General features: G+C 35.7%; 1 protein-coding gene across 1 annotated transcript in view; it reads right to left on the bottom strand.

Annotated features, from left to right (window-relative positions):
* Window positions 1-306: 306 nt before the first annotated feature.
* LOC113077625 (double C2-like domain-containing protein beta) overlaps window positions 307-24,249 on the bottom strand; it is a 42,187-nt gene continuing 18,244 nt past the window's right edge. The window contains exons 9-11 of the mRNA XM_026249941.1: window positions 11,343-11,424; window positions 10,655-10,751; window positions 307-651 (exon numbers count right to left, since the gene is read on the bottom strand). Coding sequence (XP_026105726.1) covers window positions 521-651; window positions 10,655-10,751; window positions 11,343-11,424 — 310 coding nt within the window. The 3' untranslated portion in view covers window positions 307-520. The remainder of the gene's footprint in view (window positions 652-10,654; window positions 10,752-11,342; window positions 11,425-24,249) is intronic.

The following is a 24,249-nucleotide window of genomic DNA, read 5'->3' as shown; positions in this document are numbered from 1 at the left end:
GTCCCTTGTGCTTTTCCTGTGCATCATGTTTTTGTCGGGCTGGAAGAGACTGTAAACGTTCATTCGTAACAAATCACAAAAGGTAAATACATAGGTACACACAGACATTTACAGTCAGCTGGATGTGTTGTGCTTCGACAGTGTGCAAAATTACGGCACCACCAACTGTAACAAACACCAGGATCCTATTACACGTTTAACATGTAATAAACAATAACACTATAATATGGCATGAGCTCCTGTGGCATAGTCACAACACAGTACGACTTCACATTAGTGATGTGTAGACCAGAAAAAGGAGAAGATTCTTTGTGCGTCATAATCCGGGCTTGTGATCACACTTGCTTCTTTCTCATCACAAAAGAATGTGACACTTAGCTGTACAATAGATTATTATGCTTTTTCTCACACATTAATATGGAACGTCATCATCATCATTCTCAGACTGAGCATTATTGCATTTCTTTATCATTATTACTCCATTATTTTTGTATTACTTAGCAAAGAATTAACACGTGTGTTAGTCACTGCAAGGGGCTCCTTGCTGTGTCAGTGTGTGCCAGTACTCCACTTTCTTTCCTTTGTATTTTAGACACTCAAACCAGTGTTTCAGTCTCTCTCCTTTTGCGTTAACCCCCAATTCAACGCCACCTGAGAAAGAGAGAACAATAAGATTCCAAATGAAAAATAGCAGGGCTGCATGATTGACCCAAAAAATAAAAAATAAATAATGAATAATTACACTAAAGTTTAAGTTTGGAGTTGTTTATGTTTTTTAAAGGAATCTTGTATAAATCTCATTATTCAAATATGCTGATTTGCTGCTCAAGAAACATTTCTCATTATTATCAATGTTGAAAAGTTGTGCCGCTTTTGTTTTGCTTTTGAAAGTCCTTTTCAAGCCGAAGGGCTAACTCATCTAATCTGCGGTCTATTATAACTAAGATTGCTGTAAAGAGACACACATGGATTTTATCATGTTTATAAATGAAACATGGCTAGAAGCCAGCCTCAGTGCAACAGATCTTAATGAAACAACCCTTCTTAACTGTAATTAATGAGTGTCTAGAGGACTGTTTTTTGAGAGAGTTCACAGAAATGCTATTGCAGGGGATTTTAATATTCACATAGATAACGCAGAAAACAAAATGAAGAAATTATAACTGTTTTAAACACTTCAGACCTGATTCAGCATGTGCATGAATCTGCACACAATAAGGGACATACTCTAGATTTAATCATCAGTAGAGGTCTAAACACTTCATCCACTGTTATTAAGGAATCTAGCACTATCTGATCACATCTGTATTTTCTTTGATATATTGATCTCTGCTACCACTGTATCTAGATCTGTCTCTGTCAGAAAAAGATGCATTAACAAGAACACTAGTGTGCTATTTATGGAGGCTTTATCTTTAACACCAAGCATTTCTTCAGACTCTGTTGATATTCTCCTTGATTCATTCAACTCAAAAGTTAAGAATGTTATTGATGATATTGCTCCTGTAATAGTCAGCAAGAAGACTAGCAGACAGAAATCAGCTTGGAGAAAATCAACAGCAGTACAGAGTATGAAAAAATAGAAAAATAATGCAGAAAAGCTGAGCGGATGTGGCGGAAGACGAAACTTGAAATTCACTATAGTATCTGTAAAGACAGGCTTCATGCTTTCAAGCTAGACACAGTTTCTTCTCAAACCTTATAAACAGTAACTTAAACAACATTCGCAGTCTTTTTGCCACTGTTGAGAGACTGACATTGCAAGAATTAGATGTTTTGTTTCCAGTCAAGATTTGAAGTAACTTGTTCATGCCTTTATCACCAGCAGGGTGCACTATTGTAACGGTCTCCTCACCGGCCTTCACAAAAAGACCATTAGACAGCTGCAGCTCATCCAGAACGCTGCTGCCTTGATTCTGACTAGAACCAGAAAATCTGAGCATATCACACCAGTCCTCAGGTCCTTACACTGGCTTCCAGTTACATTTAGGATTGATTTTAAAGTACTTTTACTTGTTTATAAATCTCTCAGTGACCTAGGACCGAAATTTATTGCAGATATGCTCACTGAATATAAAACCAACAGACCACTCAGATCATTAGAGAAGGGGAATCTGCTTTTAGTTATTATGCAGTTGGAATCAGAAGAGATCAGATATGCTACAGCATTAGCCACATTTAAATCTAGACTCAAAACTCATTTGTTTAGCTGTGCATTTATTGAATGAGCACTGTGCGATGTCTGAACTGATTTCACTGTATTTTATGAATTTCACTGTATTTTATGCAACCTGAAATGATTGCACTTAAATTAATTAAAAAAATTTAAATGTAAAAGTTTGTAAATTCCATGTTTTATTTTTGTGATTATTATTTTTTTTTATGATTATTTTACTTTCTTTTATGTAAAGCACTTTGAATTACCGTTGTGTATGAGATGTGCTATACTGTACTTGTGCTTTCCAGGATTCTTTGATGACTAGAAAGCTCAAAAGAACAGAATTTATTTCAAATTATTTTAAAATATTACATCCTTTAAGAATAAAATTATTAATTTTGCATGCTATAATTGATCTAATCTATTCTGTTTTATACTGGTCATATTTTACCCTAACTAGTAATTAGATGCTTATTTATCTATAAGGGTAATAAAACTGGGTGGAGAGTGAGGAGCACACAACCTGTTTTACCTGATTGTCTATATTCACACATAAATCTGTTTTAAATCTTGTGTTCACATGGACAGTTTTAACTTTCCCCACAGACACTGTAACTGAAACAGCACATTAATATTTAATAAATGAGGTAAGCATTATGGTTGGATGTTTGTTGATAAGTAACTCAACATTACATTCTAGTTGAGTTGTTCTAGACAGTTTTATGTGCGTTTCCCCCTTAGTCTAACATCTGAGCTTGTTCTGAATAATGAAAGTGCATGTGAATATGTTGGTGAACACAAGCTGCATTTCATTTCATCAGGCCCCTCACGTACTGAGATTCTGTCCCGCTTCGATCACTCCTACACAAACACACACACACACACACACCTCACATCAATACAGCATGCTCATGGCCACAAGCAAGCCATGACAAATGAACCCTACGCATGACATCCCTGCCATAGGGAATGAAGAAAAAAAAAAGAAAGGAAATAGACAGGGAGTGGGTGAAAGAAAGCGAGTTGGAAAGATCCAAGAAAATTTTAAATAACTACTAAGCTTCATTGCACTTGTCAATCCGAGACCTGCATCCTCCGTGTGCCTATACACCTGGATGTCTCTCACAAGCCTCTCTGTTCATTCACTTCATGTCATGTATTTACACTTCTGTGTTGATGCCCCCCTTAATCCGTTCTTCAGCCATCCCCTCTAAATCAGTAACACTGACATCAATTACTCTCTGTCCTGATCGTTACAGAGTCAACCATAAATAAACATGTCATTGCACAAAGCTCAAGAGCCTTTCTGTTCTAATCTCTTCCTCTGTTTCTTTTTATTAAGGGACCGCTGAGCCAAAAATGAAAATTCTATCATTTACAGGTTCATCTCAATAAATTAGAATGTTGTGGAAAAGTTCATTTCAGTAATTCAACTGTGAAAGTTTGTGTATTAAATACATTCAATTCACATAGACTTACGTAGTTTAAGTCTTTGATTATTTTAATTGTGATGATTTTGGCTCACATTTAACAAAAACCCACCAATTCACTATCTCAAAAAAATTTAATATATGGTGACATGCCAATCAGCTAATCAATTTAAAACGCCTGCAAAGGTTTCCTGAACCTTCAAAATGGTCTCTCAGTTTGGTTCACTAGGCTACACATTCATGGGGAAGACTGCTGATCTGACAGTTGTCCAGAAGATAATCATTGACACCCTTCACAAGGAGGGTAAAACACAAACTTTCATTGGCAAAGAAGCTGGCTGTTCACAGAGTGCTGTATCCAAGCATGATAACAGAAGGTTCAGTGGAAGAAAAAAGTGTGGAAGAAAAACATGCACAACCAACCGAGAGAACCACAGCCTTTTGAGAACTGTCAAGCAAAATAAATTCAAGAACTTGAGTGAACTTCACAAGGAATGGACTGAGGCTGGGGTCAAGACATCAAGATCCACCACACACAAATGTGTCAAGGAATTTACTCAAGTACAGACAACGTCAGAGGCATCTTACCTAGGCTAAGGAGAAGAACATGGTGTTTTTTGAAAACCAAAGTCACTACACCCGTTAACCAAGACATTTTGGAGCACTTCACGCTTCCTTCTGCTGACCAGCTTTTTGAAGATGCTGATTTCATTTTCAAGCAGGATTTGGCACCTGCCCACACTACCAAAAGCACCAAAAGTTGGTTAACTCCTTTGCGTGCAAACATCGCTGACGGCCCCAGTTTATTATTGTTTCACTTTCACAGCACATTAAACATCACTGTCTTACTTCATCTGGACAAACTGTGCATCAATGGAAAGTTTAAAGACTCAAGCTTCGATATTTGACCAATATTTTGATAAAACATTGTAGCAGTGACAGATATTTAGTGATTTATGTCAGGAGTGCAAAATAATAAATCCGTATTATGCCACATTTTGAATAGAAATTCACAACTCACTCATATTCAGTCACGTCAAGAGCGGTTTATTTGTATTCACATAGACTCACTGAACAGCGTCAATAAGGATTTACAGACCAAAGATGCATATCTGCGGAGATATATGGATATATTTACTGATGTTTACTTCATATTTCTTCAGACAGAATCGTCATTTCTATTCATTTTCCACGGATTTACGCGATCAGATGATAAACAGCCTCTCCCAGCGATCTCTGTGTGCGTGCAGTAGTCACAGCTCGTGCGGTGTGTGACTCAGACTCTGATTGGGTCTTTCAAACGTCAATCATAGAGTTTCATATCTGGACACCGCCCCATCGTGTCACATGCTTCCTGCACACTTCCTGGTAGTTATCTGGCCAAAACAACACTGAAACACCTCTGTACACACAAAATATCCGAATAATAAACCCGCGATTACGATAGTAAAGCTTGGTATGAGAATTTCTTGAGATCTGGGGCGTTTTTATAAAAAAAATCGAAAATGTACATCGGAAATGCTAACTTGTGCAGCGATGAAAAAGGCTACAAATAACATATTTTTACAACAGTAAACGACCAAATTCCACCCCTGATCGCTAAAGGAAGTTATTATAAACACTCGATCGGGGTTTAAAGTGAGTTTTGAGTAAAAGTGTACTAATAATTTCATAAATTGTCAGATGTAGCTTGATGCTAACGTTAGCACCAATGCTACTAATAGCAGGTGCTTTTCTTCTTCATAATGCATTTTTGTCTCAATAATTCACGTAAGGTCGTAAGAAAATGTTTTGTTGTATTTTTATAGTAAGACTTTTGATAAATAAGGGCTAAATGCAAAGAGAGACTGAAGTGAGATCGCTGCTTTGTTGCTTTGTAAAGCCTGAAAAACCACAATCAAGGCTAATAAAGGTGGAATAAAAACAAAAGAATAATGATAAAAGAATAATGCGGATAATGTGTCATACTTGGCGGAGGTGTGAAAGAACCGTTTGGTGAGAACAATACAATCATGATTCGGGCAGTTTTCAACAGTGAAACATACACAAAGAGCACAGGAAAGTTTACATGTGAGATCTTACAGAGATGACAAGGGCCATAAATCAATCTGATTAGCCTTCTCTAAAAACACACATGACATGGCCTTAGAAAATATTTCATAAAATTCACAGTTTTACAGATTCGATTATGAAATTTTTTATGAAGTCTTGGAAGACTTGTGGCCTTAGCTACACTGTGTTTTCAAACTCATTTCCTACATCAACATTTTTTTAAATACATTTAAAACATATGTTTTTAATATTTTTATTTTGTTTTTATGTTTGAGCTTATATATCTCTATTATCATAACAGTCTGAGTGATTCTGATTCCTGAACAGTAAACCAGTGTTAATTTCGTTGACTAAATATTTTCGTCATTATTTTCGTCACGAATATATTTTTGCTGACGAAAACGAAACGAAAACTAAAATAGAAGGCACTGATGGAGACTAAAACTATGACTAAATTGATTGACATTATCGTCAACGAATAAAGGACGAGACGAAAATAGACTGTGACGAAAATCAAATCAGCAGACGGGAGAGATGCGAGGAATGAGCAAAAGAACCGGCAAAACAGAACAGACTGCATGAGAGAAGAGAACCAATCCGAGCCTGACTTATTGAGACGTGAAGCGAAGGTTTTCAGTTTTTATGAGCTCCCGGGAAGTCGGCATTCCAAGAGGTGATAGGGACTTTAAGCAACAGCCTCTGGTGGAACGGCAACGCCATTCTGGCGTTGTATTGCGCCTGCGCAAATTTAACTGCTACTTTGTGACGTTCTAATTTAACGGTCTACTACGGGAGAACAGCTGATTTGCCAGAGTCGCTACAACGTGAGAGGTTAGGTAAATAAATGTTATATTTTTAGACTTATTTACATCATACAATATTAAAAACTCCTCTTCTGACAAAAGATTGTCATTTAACGCCAAAAGCAATCCTTCTCTTGCTTTTTTAAATTATATATTTTTTTGGATCTCAATAAATGAATTAATGCTGCGTTGCGCTGCTCTGTTTTACCGTTGCTGAGTGACTTTTACGTTCTTGCCTACAGCGGTGTGACGGCAAACTTCCGGTCGCTGTAGCCGTTCCATTCGCAGCTGTTGCTTAAAGTCCCTACTGTCTAAAAGAGCGACAAAATGTCCACAGCTCACTTCACGTTTGACGACGAACAAAACAAAACAAAGTGTAAAGCATGCAGAGCGCTCATTCGTGGCAAGAACACAACCAATTTGAAAAGACATTTACAGACGAGCCACCCGGACATTTTCTCAAATGTAATTTTACAACGATGTTCTTTTGTTTATTGAGCTAAGCAAAATTGGAATAGTGCAGTGCATAGATGTTGTAGCATTAAATATTACGAACTGAAAAGTACTGTAAAATAGCCCCTTCTTCAAATTAGATGCAAGCACAATACTAATACGTAATATCATGATAAATACATTTGATTAATACTAATGTTTAGTATATTTTATAATGTTCTACTTGTTGACAATATCACAAATATTTCTATATTAGTCATGTGAAACATGAATGTTCACATCCTATCATTATACATACAAATCTAGCAATATTGTAGTATTTAAAACATACAATATTGCTAGACAAATGAATACCTTATAAAATCTTGTTACTTTTTTTTTATCCCCCTAGCTGCCAACTTATTAAATATTTACTTTAAATGTATGCACTTATTGTTCAGCTCAGCTGTAAACTTTAAGGTCCTGGACTTAACTTTATTTTTCTTTTATTGATGGTCAATTGGCAGCTAGTTATTGTTTACATTATCATGACAGTGTTTGTTGCTGCATAAAAGCTTTTGAATCGAAATAAAGACACAGTTGTGTTGAAATAAAGTTGAATTTGTGTTTTATATATTTTGGTTAAGTTTGTTTCCTATACCAGCTGTAAAAAATTGTCTAGTAAATCTGTTATTGATTTTAGTCTTATTTTAGTCGACTAAAATACCAAGCAATTTTAGTCGACTAAAATAAGACTAAAATTAAAACAAATCAGATGACTAAAACTTGACTAAAACTAAAAAGAATTATAGTCAAAAGACTAAGACTAAAACTAAATTAAAATTTCGTGTCAAAATTAACACTGCAGTAAACTTCAAAGTGTCAGCTTTGTGAACAAAGGTTGATTATGTATTTAGTCAGAAAGAATCATGAGCAGAAACCTTTTTATTTTGGGTATGTAATTTCGGTCTCCATGCCAAAAAAGGGGGGTTACTAGTAAGGGGTTAAATGACCATGGTGTTAGTGTGCTTTACTGACCAGCAAACTCACCAGACCTGAACCCCATAGAGAATCTATGGGGTATTGTCAAGAGGAAAATGAGAAACGAGACCAAAAAATGCAGATGAGCTGAAGGCCACTGTCAAAGAAACCACATACCACCTCAGCAGTGCCACAAACTGATCACCTCCATGCCACGACGAATTGAGGCAGTCACTAAAGCAAAAGGATCCCCTACCAAGTATTGAGTACGTGTACAGTAAATTAACATACTTTCCAGAAGGCCAACAATTCACTAAAAATAATTTATTGGTCTTATGAAGTATTCTAATTTGTTGAGAATTGGTGGGTTTTTGTTAAATGTGAGCCAAAATCATCACAATTAAAAGAACCAAAGACTTAAACTACTTCAGTCTATGTGCAATTAATTTATTTAATACACTGGTTTCACAATTTGAGTTGATTTACTGAAATAAATGAACTCTTCCATGACATTCTAATTTATTGAGATGCACTTGTACTCACCCACGTCTTACAAAACCTGTATGATATTTTTTCTTCTTTGGAGCACAAAAAGCTGTTATTTATAGCAGAATGTCCAAGCTGCTCTTTCATTAAAAGTGAACAGTGACCACAGCTGTCGAGTGACACTTTCAGTGATTAACGACTTAAATTTCAGTCTGTTCCTCCCACAAAGTTATCATTTACATTCACATTGGACTACTTTATGATCCTTTTGTGATGCTTTTTTGTATTTTTTGGAGCTTGACAGCCCTGGACCCCTCCGATTTCATTGTATGCAAAGCACACATTATGGACATACTAAACTTCTCCTTTGGCGCTCCAAGTAAAGAAAAAGTCATATAGATTTGGAATTACATGAGAACGAGCAAATTATGAGATTTTTTGGTACACTACCCTTTATATAAACTTTTTTCTTATTTTGCTCAGGAAATGAGACATGCAAGTAACATTCTACAAGAACAAAGCATCAAAACAAAACATCTTAAAGGAAAGATCCATGTCAAAATAAGTTAAGCTCTATCTGCAGCAACTTTGGCATGCTCACAATACCAAAAACAGTAATTTGATTTGTCGCTCAGTTTGCATTTACATTGGAAGTCTATACAGCAAAACATTCTGCAGAAATTTTCAAATCAAATTACTCTTATATACACGGTATATAACAGATATATTCTATAACTCATACTTTAACTTAATTTTGCTGCAAAGTTGTGTGGATATACACTGAGGATAGAAAATAATCACCCCTCTTTAAAATAGAGTTCAAGGATCATCTCCTTGTGTCAGTATTTTATTGAACCACCTTTTTCTTTAATCTGTTTCCTTTAGTCTGTTTGGGATATGTCTCTACTAACTTTGCACATTTAGTCTTCGCAATAATTGCCAAGTTTAGTTCAATTTGACGGTGAGTGTTTGTGGACTGCAGCCTTCCACAGATTTTCAGTGGGGTTGTGGGCTCTGACTAGGCCATGCGAGGACATTCACTTTTTTCTCCTTCAACCACTGTGTGCTCAGTTTTGCTGTGTGCTTTGGGTCATTTTCATGTTTTGAAGGTAAATCTACTCACAGCAGATTTTCCTCAAGAAATCGAAGGTATTTTGCCCCATCCATATTTCCTTCTACCCTGTGCTCCAGTCCCTGCTCCAGAGAAACACCCCCATAACAGGATATTACTGTATACATGCTTTACTGGAGGAATGTTGTTATTTGCATTGTGAGGTGTATTGGATTTCCACCAGACATATCGTTTGGTGTTGAGGCTGAATAATACAATTTTAATCTCATCTGCCTCAGAATCTAAAAAGTGTGTTTTGGCAATGCTCAGTTGTGACTACATGTGTCCTTTCTTGAGGAGTGGCTTTTTTCTTCCCTCTCGTACAAGCCACATTTGTGTAGACTTTGTGATATTGTTGTCACATGCACACAGTGACCACTCTTTGTCCTAAAACTGCTTCAGAGTTCCTGTACGCCTCTCTGACTAGTTTCCTCCTGGCCATTTCATTCAGTTTGGAGCGGCGTCCTTATTCAGGGAGGGTTTGTGTTGTACCAAATACCTCCCAATTCTTAATAATAGACTTTACTGTGCTTCTAGGCATTGATAAAGCCTTTGAATTTTTTTTGTATGCATCTCCCTGACTTGTGCTTGTCCAAATCTTTATCCTGGAGGTCTTTTGATGGGTGCCCATAGTTGATTGTTTGCTCAGTTGAATCACCAAGGACTGAAATACTCCAGGAAAGCTATTTTCATGCTGAGCTAATCAAAATAAGCACAGCTGATCACAGTTGCAAGTCAAATGGCTTTATGTGCCATTGAGAAGGTAATTAGCTACAGCAGATTTGGTTTAGAACTGATCGAGTTTCCAACTCAGTGATTCTGCTATCTTTTCTGATATGTTGGTGCTATATCTTTCACATGGATGTTATAAGTAACTAAAGTAACGAAATGTGATTATTTTCTATACCCATTGTATACACACACACACACACACACACACACATTTATAAATAAACAAATAATAAATAAATAGAGAATATAACTAAGTACAGTAAATACAAAATAACTTGTAAGGTAAACCTTCATTCATTCTTTCTTATAAAAATGTGTGTTATCTGAATGGTTAAGCTGATCTTCCTTTTAGCATTTTTCTTCATTCAATTGTTTTACCATTGTTATCAAGTGGCTTTAGTTTTCAAACAGTGTGTACTTTCATATTTGGTGAAGTGCTTTGCACCATAGACTTGTTCGTAAAACTCACCTATGAAGTCATTGCTCATGCCCAGGTCGTAGTCCCAGACTGAGATCTCCAGGGTTTTCTTGGCCAGCTGATCATGCGGGACTTCATAGGTAAACTCCTGGGTTGTAGAGGACATACATGAGTTTATATATAGGGACAAAAACAACATTTATATTTACACTGAGTGAAGGTGTGGTCACACTCAGCTTTGAGCATGCAAAGTTATAGATCAATCTGTGACTACACATATTCAAAGTTCATCAAACTTGAATTTAGTTTGCAGCAAAGAATGAAACGTCCTGATTTATGTTTGCTTTCTGCTCACACACATTTACATGAATATGAATGGATTTGAACAGAGCAGAAAGTCTAAAGGGTTGCTTGACTGTGGCAATATCCGAATGATGTATTTATCCCTGATATTTTATTGCAAATATTACTTTAGATTAAAAAAAGATATTCAAGACTGCTTTAAACTCCCTTATAAAGCCTATAGCCTCATTTAAATGCCATTGGTTTGCCATTGCATTTGTCTCTGACTGGTTACAGTTCTCAACCACTGGAGAAAAAAACTGTGTAAAAGAGATTTTAGTGCAAGCAGATGTAAACCAAGAAATCGGCATTTTTAAATTTTAATAAATTGCGAGAACCTTACTCTTAATTAATTGTGCCGTTTCATGTGACCACACCTTTAATGGAAATAGCTGACCTCGTTAAACTCTGGGTTTAATGTCTTCTTCTTCACTGAGGTTTTGTATTTGGACTTTTTCCCCATGTTAGGCTGCAAAACACTGATAAAGAGAAATAGCCAGAAATTAATCATTCCTCTGCAGTGAAAATGTGACAACTTCTGAAACATCAAAGCAAATCATTAACCCGGTTTGTCTCAACCTCACAAAACATCCATGACACAATCAAGGCAGAAAAAACACAGAGCACATTTTAGGGCATGACAAATTCTAGAGAGAGAACGGTGAGAGAGACCTTGTACTGTATAGTGAGGTGGTGGTGGGATGGGGTGTTGTGCTGGGTGTTTCGTTCAATCTATTACAGACTGAGATGATAATCTCTATCTGAGGATGGATAGAATGAATAGATTGAGATGGTGTTGGAGGACAGATGATGCATCCACAAGGTCTGTGGCTCATGGAGTCATCAGTGGATTACCAATCAGGACTCATCATTTATTATTCATGAGATATCTCATCCTACACAACATGTTACAGAGGAGAGAGTTGGAGAGAGACATGTGATGTGAAAAAACGCATGGGGATATGATGCAAGAGACATAATACCATCTACATGGATCCATGACGAGTTGTGAAATTTGCTTCCGTGCCCGAAGCAGTTACACAGAACACAGTTAAATATGTTTTAATAACACAGAGGTTGAACAACACTAAATTCACTATAAATGAATCATGCCAGTGTATATATTCACATGACATCTGCTTAAGGCTGATTAAGTACAAGAATTAAACAAAACAACTACCTGCAGTTCAGACACATAAATGAGCTCTTAAAATGATTAAAGCACATTTAACTAGACCATATATCTGAATGTTGCTTTGCTGCTTTTCACCAACATTTGATGAGGATCAGCTGCTATGATCTACATATATATATAATTATGTGTGTGTGTGTGAGCTTGTTCATGTGGTTAACGAGGACACAAATTTGTATAATGACATAGGTATGACACAAGTATTACAATGAGGAGGTGGTTTATGAGGCAATTTTTAGTGTCCCCGTAATTCAAAATGCTTTTAAATCATACAGAATTAGTTATTTTGAAAATCCAAAAATGCACAAAGTTTCCTGTGAGGGTTAGGTTTAGGTGAAGGGTTGGGGTAGGGCAATAGAAAATACAGTTTGTACAGAATAAAACCCATTACGCCCATGGAGAGTCCCCATAAACCACATTTACCAACATCTCTGTGTGTGTGTGTGTGTGTGTGACCCTGGACCACAAAACCGGTCTTTAGTAGCTAGGGTATATTTTTTTAGCAGTAGCCGAAAAACATACTGTATGGGTCAAAAATCAAAGTTTTTTTTTATGCCAAAAATCATTAGGTTATTAAGTAAAGATCATGTTCCATGAAGGTATTTTGTAAATTTACTACAGTAAATATATAAAAAAGTAATTTTTTATTAGTAATATTCATTGCTAAGAATTCATTTGAACAAATTTAAAGCCAATTTTCTCAGTTTTTAGATTTTTTTTGCATCCTCAGATTTTCAAGTAGTTCATCTTCAATCTTGGCCAAATATTGTTCAATCCTAATAAACCAAACATGATTTATTCAGCTTTCAGATGATGTATAAATCTCGATTTTGAGGGTCACAGATAGATAGATAGATAGATAGATAGATAAAATCAGTTGGTCTAATATAACCAAACTTTATGAATGAGTAATTTGCTGAATTCAGAACTGTGTACTAGTTACTATTTTACTAAGTATGCTGTTTCAGTGATTCAATCAACTGAATCATTCAAAAACACTGATTCATTCAAATTAAGACTGATTCATTCATTCAATAGACAAACTGATATTCTGAATTTGAAAAACATGCAGCCAAAGATAAATTAAGGGAAACAGAAAATAGTTGAAGTCCTACAGCGTCTTTTTGAGATGTTGCGTATGCACAGTCTAAACAAAATGAACAAATCAGTCTCTGAGACAACTTGTTATTCCCAAGACGTATCAGAGCAAAAACAACTGTGCTGAACACACAACGGTTCTGTAACTATTGTGCCTTAAATTACTTTCTTATCAGCTTATTTATTGAACAGGTGTATGAAGGCAATATCACATTTGCAATCATGCTGTTGGTTTCCAGTAAATGTCAACTGGATAATACTGACAGATTATCATTTAACAGCACAGCATGTGTTCGGTGCAAAAAATTATTTTCCACTGGATGATAACCACTGAACTAATAACTCGCTATATGAAAATAATAATAGATGCTTGAGTGACAATTCAATGTAAAATCAGCCAATCTTTAGATAATAATTGACTGAATTGCTGGTACATGTTTGGACATTAATCAGAAATTAATCAATAACTTTCAAATAATGACATTTAGTCAGAATATTAATGATGTTTTATTTTTATGTGACAAGCTTTAAGTCACTGACAGGATTATTTTGCATTTCTAATGGCTTTTTAATGTGATCCTATTAATATTTTTTGACAAAAATGGATGGGGAAGTATTATCAGAATTTGGAAGAGTTACAGGGCAGATAAACTTGATTTAAATGGCAAAACACAGTGATGCTAAACATGCTAATATTAGATGCTACTTCATTAAGAATGAGGCACATAATGTCCTTCTCAAGAAGAGCTGCAGGAAATTTCATTCTTGATACCATGGGGCCGAATTCAGATCTAACCCTAAGGAGACAACTCTCGTCATCTGGGTAATTAAAAGAATAACTGTCGTCTTGGACTAGCCTGTCTACAGTGACAACTGTCAGTCCTGAATGAAAGAAGAAATGTGGCATGGTCAAAATGTTTATGCATGCAATGAGACATTCTTGAGTCTTGGAAATCATTGTGTAGCAAAGGCAAATTCAGATGAATAAGAATGACATTCTTCAGTATGTTAACCCCCAGTCTATTATTTAGCCATAATCTTACAGACCTTTGTTATTTCTTGCAGAAAGTTCACTTCATAACAGGCATAGTAAAACAAGACAAAAAAAAACTTTTTACATAATATTTACATGTATTAAAGCTGAAGTGTGCCATTTGTAATTAGTGCAAGCAGCATAAAATTAGTGTGTAATTATCATTCCTTTCCCTAAAACAGTAGCAAAGCTGAAAGTCGTGGGTTTAATTCCAAGGTGAATGCTTGAACTTATACAGTAAGTACACCATGAATGCAACGCAAACCGTTTTGCATCTGCCAAATGTGAATGTAATTTCTGTGCCATCAAATGAAAATGTGTATGTGTGCCTAACAGTTTTATATATATTATATATTTTTATATATTTTAAAGTGTAATTTATTCCTGCAATGGCAAGTTGAATTTTCAGCATTAATACTCCAGACTTCAGTGTCACAAGATCCTTTAAAAATCGTTCTGATATGCTGATTTGCTGCTCAGGAAACATTTCTTATTATTATTAATGTTGAAAACAGTTGTGCTGCTTGATATTTCTTCCGGTTCAAGAGAACAGCATTTATTTGAAAAGATTTTTCATAACAATATAAAACTTTACTGTCAGTTACGATCAGTTTAGTGCATCCTTGCTGAATAAAATTTATCCAATTCTTAAAAATAAAATAAATGTAAATTAATTCTTACTGACCAAACCTTTGAACGTCTTCCATTAATGAGTCAATATGACAGTCCTGTCTCTAACTCACACCACTGTTTGAGCTAAAGATGCTTTATTGGGAAGCTCAAATCACTGAAACAGACAGACTAATGCTCTGAAAGCACCATAGAGTTCCAGTGTTGACATGTTTCCTGGAATTCAAACACTGTAGTTGACTCTGCCCTGAAAAAGGGGAAAGTATTTTAGCATCAAGAAAATACACACTTCAGCTTTAAAGTGCAGCTGCATCCACGTATCGGTGAATTAGTCACTAATTACATTTTAACTTAATAGTTTTTGCAATTAGTGAAAAATGCACATTTAAGACATCTGTGCATGATGCCAAGCGTCTGAATAAACATGTGAATGCGAGACTAAATGTCTTGTCATTGCAACAAGTTCAGATGAAAGCGGAACTATTGAAATTGTGTCCTGTGTAATGACATTAATTAGAGCATGGGCAATAATATCTGCATTCCCTCGTCTGTCCTAATTATGTGGTGATGCCAAGGGCCAGATGAAAATAGAGCTGGACTCCACGGGTCTTATTCATAATCATTACATACACATTACACACACAATCTGAAAAGTGGGGGCATATCTAAATCTCATCAGCCTCTCTAAATACACATTAGAAATGTCATTCGTTTTAAATGCCTAGTTGTCACAGATACACTCATGTGAGAAAGTACTTGAAAGCATAAACTAAACTTTCCAGAAACAGCATTGTTGTGACATATGATATGAATATAAAAAAAAATGCATAATTCTGTCAAACGCAACTTTCTTCTCTGCTGTTTTTCATGTCTTCGCTCCTCAGGAAGGGTACTTTCTGTCAGCGGCTCAGAGCAACTGTCCCAGGCAATACTTAAGTCATGAATATTAATTATGTTATGTTCACCCAAACTGATTTGCTAGAAGTCAGACATTTGTGAATGGTAGCTTCAGCTGGATTACTGCATTTGTGTTTTTGTGCAGTATCAAAACAACTGATTGGCTTCTGGAACTGAACTGACCTGATTTACTTGTCTTAATATACATCCCAGTTCTTACTGTTTATAAGGGTGTGCACAAATCATAGAATATTCAATCTGAAATTATTATTCGGAAAGTAAAAACACAATTTAAATTTTACTACCTGTAGCTTTGCTGGCCGTAAATGCATGGAATCCATGATGAATCCTAAGCAAGCAAATTAAAAGCCAGTTATAACTAAATGCACTGGGTAGCACAGATAGTTAACAAGTTAATTGTATTTGATCACAGAATGTCATTGTCTGCCTTTTATTGTTTTTTCTCAACATTACCATGAGGTGAGACAATATAAACGGAGGCCAACTCGAGTGTAATGTATGTTCTGTACTTTAATTGGCATGGTCTGCTTTATTGTTTTAATTTGCTTTGCTCGAGTTTGAATGCTTTTCTTTTATATATATTTGTTTCAGCCTTGCTGACATTGTTGCATATAATGTTCTGTGAACACTGTAGAATATTGTTGTGTATGATGCCTAATCATAAGCTTGTTCAGAAATGGTGACAAAAATGTGATTATTAGAAAAGAACGTCTTTCCCGATAACGTCATTTAAATAAACAAATATTTGAATATTAGTTTTTTTTTATGAGCACAAATATTCTAATACAATATTTCTGAAAAATCCCTAATTATTTATTGGTGCATGTTTTTCAAAAGAAAAAAACATGTTTAAATGCTTCTGAAAACAACCTTCCATTTTGGCTACTTTCACCAAACTAATCATTTCCAAACTGTCATGAAGAGATCATGATCTAATCAAGTCCTAAACAGTGCTATTTACTATTATAGTGTTTTTTTTTTTCATTTTCCATTTTTATTTTAGTTAAAGTTTTACTAATTTTGTCTGTTTTTGTCACCTTCAGTATTTTTTTTAAGCTTTAGTTTGTTATTTTAGTACATCAAGTTAAACTAAATGAAAATTACAAAAGATGCCTTGCAAACTACTTAAAATAAAAATGTGTTTATATTTTATTCATTTAACGTTTACTTCAAATAGCAGTTTTTAATTTTCAGTTTGAGTTTTAGTTAACTAATACTAAAAGGTAAAGCTGTTTCATCTCATTGAATATCCTGTTTACTTAATGAATACATAAAAAATGGTTTGCAAATGTGTTTCATCAATGTTTAAGTCACTCTTTTTATCTTTGCAGCCCAAGAAAATAAACCTATTTAAAAGTATAACAATTATCAGGTAACCTGAATTTTGAAATTTGTAAAAGTATTTGCTAGGACTGCACGATATTGGGAAAAAAATGACATTGCGATTATTTCATTTTTCTGTGATATGTATTGCGATATGAAATCTAATCAATTTTTTTCTTACAAACAAATATGGGGTGAGCACACTTACATTCTCATTTTAAATGATTTAAACATCGACACCATCGTGTCAATTGATTATTATGCATGAGGAATAGAAAGCAAGACAGCGAAGACGGTGAGCATGCGGCCGGGGCTCGCTCGCTCTCTCTTTCCCTTTGTCTCTCTTGGCCCTCTCTCTCGCTCCTTCTCTCTCTCATGCGCTCTCTCTCTCTCTGCCCTGTTAAACTGACAGGACTTAAAAACACATGCAAATGATAATCTTTCACTCTATGATGGTTAAGATGTGCAATTAATCCGCGAATCACATTCGTCAAGGGCCAGGGAGCAGCTGGCCTGTACAGTTAATGAATAATGGATCAACTACGACGACACATCCTGCGATGCGACTATTGTGGATTCGTGCACGCGATCTATAAGCTTAAACAACACATTGTGCAGCCCTAGTATTTGCCTATGCACACACATGATCTCTGTTGAAAATAATCAACTAATCACTGATTGAATGGAAATGTCTAGAAATTATTTGCTTGGGTAATTCAATTTGAGATGTTTCGAACACAGCTGATGTGTAGATTCCTTTCCTGAATATCTCAGAAAATGCCTGCAGCCTTGCCTTAGCACATTGATTAAATGGATTTCCTTCTAGCAACTTGGATATGGTGATTAGATTCACATACAGGAGAGAAGAGATAGAGAGTTGTTGGTAAACTTTCCTGCATAAGCTTCTTCGGTCAGACACTTGCCTGAGAAAAACTAAACAATAAAACATGTGAATGTCACTAGCTGCCCCATCTAAATCCAGAGATTTAGTTTCTCTTCCCCCCTATGGAACGACTACTGTATTGATTGGCCCCCAGTTTCCCTCCACAGTTAATCCCTACTTGTGTCCAGTTTCATGTTTCCTCTATTACAGACTAAGCCCTCCAAAGACTCAACAAACATGGCCAATGTTACTACAGAGAGAGAGAGAGTTACTAGCTGACTGACACCGAGGATTTAACTTTTAATAAAAAAAAATGTTTTTACGGTAATTCATTGTAATTGGTTAAAAAAAAAAATTAGTCACGTTTATAAATGGAAAAAAACAGAAATGCATAAAAATAAAATAGAAATACAAAGAACTGTTTAACCCTGTTTAAAAAAATTGTATACATATAATTTATATTTAAATGTAACAAACACTTTTTTTATTTAGTTTATTTACATTATTGATGTATTCCAGTTAATTCACATTATTATTATTATTTTTATTTTTATTTTTTTTTTTTTGGAATCCAATAATTAATTACACTTAAAGCCTTTCTTACTATTAAAAAGACAAGAGTGACTGATGCAGAAAATCCAATCTACTAAAATGAGTTTTCTGCTTCAGTAGATTCCAGCTAAATCCAGCCATGACTGAATCAACCTCAGCGGACAAAAAAGCCAAATAACATCTCCAGCGGTCACAATAAACAAACAATCCCAGCATCCAAACAATCCTCTGCCATGCTTTTATACGAGTCATGAGAGATGCAGTCAAAATTTCCCCCTTATCTTTAACTATATTGACAAGTCTAAAGCAGCTGTCACACACACATGCACAAGCACACTCCCAGCAGTCTATCCCGCTGTATAAAAGCCAGTCCAACAATAGATTTCCACTGCTCCAGTGAGCCCATCAGTGCCTGTAACTGGCACGATAAACAAGGAAATCCTATCTCCTCAGAGCAGATAGCGGAAAAAACTCCTCTCCATCACACAACACATCAAAATTCATTCCCAATAAGAATGAACAGGACCCCATTGACAGGAAGAGAGTGGTCCAAGATTTATGCATGCTTATCAAACTTGAGAGGAGAGAGAGCACGAGGAATGGATAGATTTGAGGAAGAAGAGGTATAGGAAATGATAAAAGAGCATGTGATAGGAAACGGAGGGCAGGAAACCAAAGCTGAGAGTTTGAGATTTTTTTTCAGTTTTTTTTCTGACTTGCCTCTTGACTCTATGCATCTCTATGCCCCATTAATTCCCTATGCCTCTAAATAAAATCTCCTCATGTCTTATTGTGTGGGTGGACTTTAAATTATTCTGCACAAGAACCCACGGGGGGATAAATTATAATCAACCGGATGTACAGAGAGAAATAAATCACCCTGAAATGAAATCCATGATGCTAACTAGGAGGGCGATGCCAATGAATTGAGTCATAAAGCAGTTACATTTACTTATGTTCGCCTGACGCTGTGCTATGCAATGATTCGAGGGAGGACGAAACAAAATTATGCTTGTTAAAACTTGCTTTTTTGATTGTAATAAATGTGAAAATTAAATAAAAGCTGTGAAAATGATAATCATGCCCACCATTGACTCACTACAGGAGCCCTGTGGATTGTACTTGTCTGCTAATTTACTTTAACACTCGTTGAGGTACTGATTACAACATTAGCTCCACTCGTGTGTTTGGTTGTAGGCTCAAATCATCACACAAAGCCAGTGGGTTAAAAAATACTCTGTTCGATGACTATCTGATGCATATTGCAAATAAAGCTGGTTATTCTGATTGCCTGGCTTTCTACACTCTAAAAACTGCTGGGTTGAAAACAACCCAATTTGGGTTATTTTGACAACCCAGCGCTGGGTCAAAAAGGGACGAACCCAGCGCTGGGTTATTTTAACCCAACCAGTTGGGTTATCATATTTAACCCAGCCTGCTGGGTTGCCATTTTTATGGTTTAAAATGACTATATTGCAGGGTTTCAAAAACCAGAGCGGGTTTTTTATCACTGTATTTCAGAAGGAACACTACTGTATTTAGAAAATGTTCGATATCATTTCGCATGTGCTTGATAAGGCAGCGTTTGTGAGCTCAGCACCGCTCTGCAGCCGTTACCGGAGAAACCTACCTCTCTCGCTCTTAGCGCCTCCTGCTGGCAGAAAATAAACTCGCAGAGTGCAGCCATGTGGGGAAACAATGCATTTCTACGTTAAAATTAACCCAAATTGAGCTAGGCATTAAACCTACAAATGTTGTTCATTTTAAATATCACTTTTACACACAAATAATAATTATCAAAAGGAAAATATTTATTAAAAACAAGAGAAAAGTCAAAAAGTAACATGTTAGAAGAAATGCAGAAAAGGATGGCATTAACAGCTACAGAGTTCATAACGCATTGAACATTTGATGAATATAACTTAAGATCAAATTGGACTTTGTTCAATTGTATATATTGTATAAAAATATACGAAAACACATACAATAAATTTACAATTAGTTAGGTTTTTTCCAACTATTCTGGCATGACAGTACACAAATAAATCACAACATTAAATTTGATATTATAACATTTAACAGACGCGCGCGTGTGTGTGTGTGTGTGTGTGTGTGTGTGTGTGTGTGTGTGTGTGTGAAAGAATGTGAGCAGGTGTATGAATGACAGAGTGTAAACTCTTCTACTAAACAACACAGAAAAAGCATTTAACTTTTTTTTTTTTAACAAATTATACACTTACAGTTTGTTTCATAGTCCATGAATACAGATCATGCATCACGGTCAATTTTCACGATCTCTGTAGCATAACTGATGTAGTCATGAAGAAACCCCATCAGCACAGCATGTGACACCTTCTACATCATCCAGGGCAGCGTCCTCCTTTAAAACCACCGCTGCATCAGTTTAGGGGAAAGAAGATTCTCCTCTCTGACCAGCATTCATCCCAGTTACCATCTGTTCTTCATCAGTGGCCTAAGAGAAACACATTTGAAAAAATTAAACATTTAATTAAACTATCGATTTTCAGGTAGAGGTGTATTCACATCCGAAAGGATAGGTAAATAATCGGTTTTAAAGTTTCAACACTTTGTGTGGTTGTTTAATGTCTGTCTATCACAGCTCTCATGAAGTCTATAATGGCAGCACTAGTGTGAGGACAGGTGATATTGTTTGAATAAATATCGCTTTCAGAAAGCTTCTTTACTGAAACATTAAAACAGTCATGACATTCACATACCTCACAAATGTTCATGTACGTGGAGGGCTGCTCTTCAAACCGTTAGTTCACCAAATAATTAAAATGTTCATAATTTACTCTCCCCATGTTTTTCCAGACTCTGCTCATTTTTTGGAAAACATATGAATATATTTAATATTCTCTTTTTGTGTCCTCCATAGCTGGTCTGGGAGACCAGTATTTTATTTTGAACATACATGTTTGCTATCATATAATTTAAGATGTATTCATATATAAATATCAGAATTTACTTCTACAATAACTCTATATTTATGAAGCTTGAAAATACTGATTATCTAAACTATAAATGGATTAACAAATATTATGAGAAAACTAAAAATATATTAATTTATGTTGTAAAGACAGACAAAAGTCTTATAGGTTTGGAATGACTTGAGGGCAAGTAAATTATTTTTTGTGTGAACTTTACCTCTAAGAGCGAAGACCAAGAATGATGACTCTCCAAATCAGACAAGACAACTCCAAACTTGGTTTGATTTCTGCAATAAAAAACACAGACATCAATGGTCTTAATGAAATGAGCACGTAATCACACTGTTGATGCATCAAAATGTGAAGTAAACTGTCAGGAGACAACAGAAAAATTTATTTTCTAAAAATAACTTACATAAAATCTCAAAGGAATGATGCTCTCCCATGTCTCTTGCTTTTAACATCTACAAAAACAAATATTATTTTACTCTTAGTAAAACACAACAACAACTGATAACATGAAATTATGAAGTTTACTTGCCTTAAATGATCTTTCCCTCTCTTCCAAAGAAGCTGAGAAAACCACCTCCTCACACAAGCAGACTTGTGTGTCCTTAACTCCAGTTAGTTTGAGTTCTGCAAAGAGGGGCATCAATGGTTTCAATAAAATATTAACATATACATACATATATATATATATATATATATATATACATACATACATAAATATATACACACACATACAGACATATAATATATATATATATATATATATATATATATATATATATATATATTAGGGGTGTAACGATACGCGTATTCGTATTGAACCGTTCGGTACGACGCTTTCGGTTCGGTACGCATTATGTATACCGAACGGTTCGTTGGAGTAATTAATTATATTTGAAAAAAAAAAAAAGAGAGAGAAAGAAATATAATGATATGCGTTCAACAAGGTAGCCCAATAACCCAAACAACGTAACAGGCAACGCCCCTGACACTCCCGAAGAAGAAAAAAACACCATCTTATATGTTTATGTTAGGCTACTCAGCAGGTGCTCGCTCACTCAGTACGCGCTGAAGGCTCGTTGCAAAATAGCCAATGCGTTTAACAGACTAGAAATGAGAAGATCCCCCAATAACCAACAGGTCTGGTGTTTGGGTGCACTTTGGATTCCCTTTAAGCTATAATGGTGATGGCAAGAGAGTGGTGGATAAAAAAACAACGGTATGTCGCATCTGCAACAAGACAGGGTACACCAGCGGGATTACAAAAAAAAAAAAAAAAAAAAAACAGCGGGAATATCTGGGATATATGCATCAGTACTATCTGGGAAAAGACGAAAAAAAGGAGAAACATGCACGCAGCAAACTATCCCTGCAGCATTTAGACACTATAGCTTACAGGGAATCCAACCCAAACACCAGACCTGTTGGTTATTTTAGGATCTTATATTTCTGGTCTGTTAAATGCATTAGACATTTTGCAACGAGCCTTCAGCGCGTGCTGAGTGAGCGAGCGCCTTAGGGGCTGTTCACATATCGTGCCTAAAAACGGATGGAAAACGCTAAGCGCGTCTTTCTCCTGAGGCGTCTGTCTTTGCTAAGCAACAATGACGTGCTCTCTCCATGAGACGCGGAAATTTCAGCGAAGGATAAATGGATTTGCAGCTCTAAAAATCGCTTGCAGTAGCTCTGCTACTGAATTTATTTCAAAATTGCAATCCATATACAACTATGATCAGCTGTTCCTTCATCTTGGCTGAGCTCTCAACGTTGTTACGGGAAAGGATGAAGCTGATTGGTTGGTTCTTGTCACATGACCCGCGGTGCGCTTGCGGCATTCTGAAAAGTTGAGATGTTTTTACATTTTGCTGTATCTAAAACGTATCGAACCGAACCGAACCGAACCGTGACATCAGTGTATCGTATCGAACCGAACCGTGAATTTTGTGAACCGTTACACCCCTAATATATATATATATATATATATATATATATATATATAAATATATAAAATCACACTGTTTTTGCATCAAAATGTGAAGTTAACAGGCAGGACACAACATAAACATTAATTTTCTAAAAAAAAAAAAGTAATAATAACTTAACTTACATCAGTCTCAAAAGAATGAAGTTATCCTGTCTCTGGATTGCAACATCTAAAAAAACAACAACATTATTTTAGTCTTAGTAAAAATAAAGATAACTTGATGTTATTCTGAAGTTTACTCTCCTTAAACCGTCTGTCCCTCTCTTCAGAAGAACACCTCCTCATCCTCACACAGGTCTGTGACTCCTCACATAAACAGCTTCTGTGTCTTTATCTCTCGGCGCGAGGACAATGAAGACACAAGCTTGACAAGTCTGAAATATTACATGTAAAACATACTTTTAACAGTTACCACTTCAACAGCCTCAAAATAATTATGCTAGTCTTTACTACACAATGCCGTTTCCTTTAGGAGACAAACATACATTCAGTTTAACCGCGAAAAAAAAGACAAATTCACATGACCATAACCGTGACCATAACCGTCTGTTAACGCCTCAAAAAGTACAGATAATGTAAAACCTTATGTAAATATGACAAAATACATTCACAGACGTTATATTAAAAGTACATCCTCCGTTCAGTAACGTTACATGAGGCAGTTAAGACCTCCGTGTCTGAGGCGAAAACCGCGTCCGTTTTATTTTAAAATATATATATATAACGTTAAG

Source organism: Carassius auratus, unplaced genomic scaffold, assembly GCF_003368295.1.
Source record: "Carassius auratus strain Wakin unplaced genomic scaffold, ASM336829v1 scaf_tig00022917, whole genome shotgun sequence".
NCBI classification, from domain to species: domain Eukaryota; kingdom Metazoa; phylum Chordata; class Actinopteri; order Cypriniformes; family Cyprinidae; genus Carassius; species Carassius auratus.
This window is presented reverse-complemented; position numbering and strand designations above follow the sequence as displayed.